This window comes from Beta vulgaris, chromosome 9 (assembly GCF_026745355.1).
Source record: "Beta vulgaris subsp. vulgaris cultivar EL10 chromosome 9, EL10.2, whole genome shotgun sequence".
Classification (NCBI taxonomy): Eukaryota; Viridiplantae; Streptophyta; class Magnoliopsida; order Caryophyllales; family Amaranthaceae; genus Beta; species Beta vulgaris.
The window spans coordinates 33,052,516-33,058,594 of NC_079210.1; the positions used below are offsets into that span (position 1 = coordinate 33,052,516).

At 39.7% G+C, this 6,079-nt stretch overlaps 1 protein-coding gene across 1 annotated transcript in view; it reads right to left on the reverse strand.

Moving 5' to 3' along the window:
* Positions 1-4,567, reverse strand: part of LOC130590204 (uncharacterized) — a 4,759-nt gene extending 192 nt beyond the window's left edge. Inside the window, exons 1-7 of the mRNA XM_057392239.1 lie at positions 4,231-4,567; positions 3,733-4,128; positions 3,277-3,422; positions 2,503-3,075; positions 2,167-2,382; positions 554-2,073; positions 1-451 (exon numbers count right to left, since the gene is read on the reverse strand). The exon at positions 1-451 is cut by the window's left edge and continues 192 nt beyond it. Of these exons, the coding sequence (XP_057248222.1) occupies positions 1-451; positions 554-2,073; positions 2,167-2,382; positions 2,503-3,075; positions 3,277-3,422; positions 3,733-4,128; positions 4,231-4,567 (3,639 nt within the window). The remainder of the gene's footprint in view (positions 452-553; positions 2,074-2,166; positions 2,383-2,502; positions 3,076-3,276; positions 3,423-3,732; positions 4,129-4,230) is intronic.
* Between the last annotated feature and the right edge of the window lie 1,512 nt (positions 4,568-6,079).

Consider the following 6,079-nt stretch of genomic DNA (forward strand, 5'->3'; position numbering starts at 1 on the left):
AGCTACTTGTTGTTGTACTTTGCTTCTAAACTTTCTCCCCCATTTTCTCCAATGATTATAAATACTTTCATTCGCAGACATTCTCAAGTGTAGCCAGTTCATAATCCCCCTGCATACTTCTTGACTAAATTGGCATTGAAAGAATAAGTGAGAACAAGAATCTTGCCCCTGCTGACATAGGAGGCAGGATGCATCCTGACAAATTCCAGCTTGCTGCAGCTTTTCTCTTGTTCTTAGCCTTCCCAGCATAGTTAGCCAAGCTATAAATGAGTGTTTAGGGATATTGATTGGATTCCAGACCCAATGCTTCCACCTTACAGTGTCTTGATCTCCCCTGAGCCAATTGTAGCCTTGCTTAATAGTGTATTCTCTGCTGCCATCCATCCAGAGATTATTGTGATAAGCCACTTTCATTTTATCCTTCATCTTGCAAATTACTTTCCAAGACCAGCTAGCAGATGAGGGAGCCACATAGGTCCACCAGTTCTCATTCTTGATATATATACAATGAACCCATTTAATCCACAGAGTATCCTCCTTTTGAGCAATTTACCAAGTGTACTTTCCAATTGCTGCCATATTCCATAGTTTGCAGTCCCTAATTCCCAGCCCACCACTTTTGTTAGGTCTGCACACCCAGTCCCAACTGACAAGAGGGGCCTTAGTAAGATAGGCCTTACCCTCCCACAAGAAAGCTCTACAAAGTTGCATAATCTTCTGCATCACCCCTTTTGGAATTATGAAGACTTGAGCCCAGTAAATGTGGAGGCTAAGTAGCACTGAATTCACCAGCACATTCCTTCCAGCATAGGATAAGTGCCTAGATGTCCAGCAAAGTAACCTATGTAGAATCCTATCAACTAGGATATCACAATCAGCAGTAGTTACTCGTTTAGAGGTTATAGGAACCCCTAAATATCTGAAGGGAAAACTACCCTTCTTAAAGCCAGTTACTTGCAACAGTCTGGTTTGAACTTCTTCACTGATGTTCCCAAAATAGATAGCTGACTTCTCATGACTAGCTTTCAACCCAGAAGCTTGAGAAAAATAGTTAAGTGCCCTCATCATTAGCACAACAGATTTAACCTCTCCTTTACACAAGAGCATTAAATCATCAGCAAAAATAAGGTGGGTAAGCTTGAGATTTTTACATCTAACATGATACCCAAACCCAGGTTTACTACTCATCTTCTTCATAATTCTAGTGTAGTACTCCATAATCACCACAAACAAAAGAGGAGAGAGTGGATCCCCCTGTCTTAACCCCTTCTTGCCCTTAAAAAACCCACACAATCCACTATTTATACTAATGGAGTATGAAGGACTAGTGACACAAGTCATGATCCATCTCCTAAATGTCTCAGGAAACTTTAACTTGGTAAGAAGCTCACCTGAGAAGGCCCAGCTTACAGAATCATAGGCCTTCTTAAGGTCTATCTTCAGTGTGCATCTAGATGGTTCACTTTTCCTTTTATAGTGACTCAAGATATCTTGGCAAATTAAGATATTATGCATGATGCTTCTATTAGCAATAAAAGCACTTTGAGCTTGGTCCACTATCCCAGGTAATACCAGCTTCAATCTAGAGCATAGCATTTTAGATATTACCTTATACAGAACATTGTAGCATGGTATGGGACGAAATTGACTCACATCTTCAGGTTGATCAACTTTAGGGATTAAACAAAGTGTAGTTGCATTAATCTGTTTGAGAAGTTTACCAGTCTGAAAAAAGTCAAGAACAACATCCATAATCTCCTGTCCCACACAACGCGAACTTTCTTTAAAAAAACCACTGGAGTAGCCATCTGGCCCTGCTGCTTTCCCTTCATCAATGTCAAAGAGAGCTTCCTTCACGTCGGAACCAGTGAAGGGAGCGCATAGATCTTGTTGTTGCTGGTTGCTAATTACTTCACCTTCAGCAATAATAGAGTTACTAACTCTATTATTAGCTTCACTTTCAGAGCCTAAAAGCTTTTCATAGTAATTAAGGAAAGAGGCTTCAATATCTGGATTTTCTTTCCAACTTCCAGATGTATCCTTTATCCTATATACATGATTTTGCTGTCTTCTCTTTCTCAGACATGCATGGAAATAAGCAGAATTTTCATCGCCCCCTTTTATCCAATTGGTCTTCACCTTCTACTTCAAGAGACTAAGTCTAGCCTTTGTCACTCTATCATACTCCTTCCTAGCCACTTTCTCTTGATTATGCAAATCTGGATCCAAAGGTTGAGAGTAGATAGCCTGTTGAATGTCAGTCAACCTAGTAAGAGCCACCTGTGCCTCCTTCTCAATATTTGCAAACTTTGCATGATGCAAAGCTTTCAAACATGGTTTCAACCTCTTCAATTTTTTAACCACCTTATACATTGCTACTCCCTGCACATTATCTTACCAACTTTCAGCCACAATTCTCAGGAAATCCTCATCATTAGACCACATGTTGCAATATTTAAATTGAGAAGCTTTGCGAGTCACTATTGCATCTAATCTTATTACCATAGAGCAATGATCTGAGATGCCCTCAGGGATAATAATTGCATTAGCAGCCCTAAACATATCAAACCACTCTGCATTTGCTAGTACTCTGTCAATTCTCGAAAACACCCTGCTTTCTCCATCCTGCTTGTTTGACCAAGTGAAGAAAGGTCCACGGGAAGGATGCTCCTGCAACATACACATTCTTACACAATTTCTGAACCCAGCTAACTCCTCCAAAGTAACTTGAGACCCAATTCTCTCTCCCAAATTCAGAACATTATTAAAGTCACCTAAGACTAACCAAGCACCGTTGATATTTTTACTAATCTGCATCAAATCCATCCACAACCTACCTCTCTCCTCAACATCATTCAACCCATACACCATTAAAATAGCCAACTGTTTACCAGAATGTTTGTGAATAACCTCACAATGAATGACTTGATCCCCAATATATGTACTGGACACAACAAACAAATTAGGATTCCAAATAAACCATATTCTACCACCAGCATGATGCTGATAATTTGTAATAACATACCACCCACTCCAAGATTTGGGAACACCTTGTGAAAATTTCCTGCCCTCACCCTAGTTTCCAGCAACCCAAATAGTCCCAGATGATAGTGATTTAAATACCATTTAACATCACTTTGTTTTTGGGAGCTATTAAGGCCTCTAATGTTCCAACATCCCACACTATCCATTAGGGGGTTGAGTCATTCCTTCCCCCTGCTTCTTGTTTACATTTTCTGGCTTATCAATCTATCCTTCCCCTTGCTGTTGAGGGACTTGCTCCTGTTCATCAGCTTGCATCTCTACACACCCCCCTCCAGCTTCCTCTTCTATAGCTGAGATATCAACCTTATCTCCTTGTTGCTCAACATTATTCACTGTAGCAAGATCTTCAGTCCTAGGAACAGTAATGTTTGCCCCTCCTACAGTTCCAGATGGCACAACCTTCTTCTTCACCACCCATTGCTTGCTAGGTTTCACTTTTTACTTTTTTCAAAGCTAGCTCATATTTCTTTCGTCTACATTGCTCCCCTGTATGACCAATACCCTTAAATTCCTCACACTATATTGGTTTACAATCATATTTAACCCTCTGGCTAACTTTGATACCCTTTTCATTAGTAAACCACACTTCATCTGGCATAGGTTTACTAATGTTAACCTCAACCAGCACTCTAGCATACTCCAGTAAGTCCTTTTGAGCCGTAGCTCAATCAGACCTAATAGGTTTACCTATCAAGCTAGCAATCTTATTGAGAGCCACCTGACCCCAATACTTGAGTGGGAGGCCAGGTAATCGAAACCAGGTAGGCACCACTGTCACTTTCTCCTTCAAGAGGTCTAAATCTGCAGACCATTCCTTCATGATCACCGGCTTATGATCATACAAAATAGGTCCAGCTTCCATGGCCATCTTCCTACCCTCCACCGTTCGAAAACGCACTACAAAAACTCCATTCATTCCCATGGCTATTCTATCAATGCCAAACTTCCCCCAAACACGTCGAACAAAGCCATTTACAATCCTTACAGGCAACTTCATCCCCAAAATGTAACATACAATCGCAGATTCCCAGAATACAATTTCATCCTTCACATCCTCCTCCGAAATCACCACATCATCAACAACTTCAGAGTTAACATTAGCATTATTAGGTAAAGTAAGGTCAATACCTTCCTCCCTAATTGTTTCAAATAGATTATGGCGCTAAGAGTTGTTATTCGGGTTACCTGGATTGCTGACCAGTTGCTGCATAGGATGAGGTGAAGGATTCACCATATTGTCTGATTGTGATCTCACCGGAGTTCTAACTGATGAAATCCATGTCTCTAGTCGACTTCTCGCAGCCTCAAAATTCGCTCTATCAAGGTTTGAAGCATTTACATCCGCAGATGCTACAGAGTCATCATCCTTCTCTTCCTCAGATGACCAGCTTAGAACCGAGCTCTCCGGAACATCATTGATACTCTTCGTTTTCTTCGCATCATTTGTCGATGGTTTCTTCACTACCTTCACTGGTTGCTTTATTTTTTTACCTCCATTTCCTTTTTTCGAACCTTTTGCCATGGCTCCAGTAGATGCTGAGATTCAAATCCAGAAAATAATGAGAAAAACGTGCCTAACAGTGAAAGCTAGAGAGAAGGGAGACTTTCTCTCTCTAACCCATCTTTTGTTGAGGTTTTTGAGGACGATGATTATTGAAAGTGGTCTCGCTAAGTTTTTTTGGGATAAATTATGAACACTGCATGTTTTATCTTAAATCATCCTCTTATAAGACCTAAATTGAAAAATACCTCATATAAACTCCTAAAAGGTAGAAAACACGATATTACGCACTTTCGTATCCTTGGATGCAAAAGCTTTGTGCATAATAATGGGAAGAAATAGCATGATTATGTGTCTACAGAAGTCCCCACTTGACTAAGGTTCAGGAAATTGAAAGTCAAAGTATACAGTGTTGGGACGAAGAGTGATTCTAAATGCTCTACAGTTTAAAACTGATCTATATACACGGGTCTCTGCAAAACAAAGTTAGTATGCATGACAATAAGTTCAAGCAACCTGATTACCTACAAAAGAAGATGTTAGCAGATAGATGCAAACAACACAGATAAGCACATAATGATGAAAAGATGCAAACTCAAACTCTCTAAGGATGCGTGAGATGCTATGCAAGGATTAAGGTTATGCAAAGCTAAGTGATGCACGTCATGCAAGGTCAGGGCTATGCAAGACTAGAATGTATGAAAAGCAATGCAATGTCAGGGTTTTGCAAGGTTGCAATGCAAGGAAAGGATTTTGAAGACTAGAAGATCGATTTGTAGAATGATACAATGATCAGAAATAGTTAGAATGATTTTCGAAAATCGTTTTCAGTAAATAATAAGTGTTCGTAAACGAGGTTCGTGGATTAGAAATTTTCGGGAATTTGATTTGAATTGGAGGAACCACCACATATAGGAAGCCTTGAGTGAGCTTGTCTTGAATTTGTCATGTACTTGATCTGATATTGTAATGTAGTTGATATGTCTTGAAAGTTATCGATGGGGATTCTTTTTTGGGAAGCTGATATACCAGAGTTAAATATCGTCAGAAATCATGGAATTGTCGGAGAGTCCTTCGAGGGAAAGGGGAGCTTTGATTGAAAAATAAAAAATTTAAATTTGTGACTCAAATGAATGTATGTGAGAAAAGGCTTTAATAATGCTAGCTTTAGACTCGAGTCTATCTCGGGATCTAGAATGAGAGTATGCTATTGAACTTTAAAACGTCAAATCATTAGACCATGACTAATTTGATTTTATTAAAGCGGTCGGATGAGGATTACTACGCATCTTTGAGGAATTAGACCATTTGTAGTTCCGGATCTGATTTCTCATTTTTTTTTTGTCCAAACTTTTGCCTAGGCCACCCTTTCGGGTTTCAACCTAGCGGGCTTGGACATACCTTGAAAAACGAGTTAGGGTTGATTAAAGGTTGAAAAGTTCAAGGCTTGAGGTTTAGATGAGGTTTAATTGGTTGTGCTGATGGAAGATATTGGATTTGAATTATATGGTTAAGGTTTGATGGGGTTGAAGG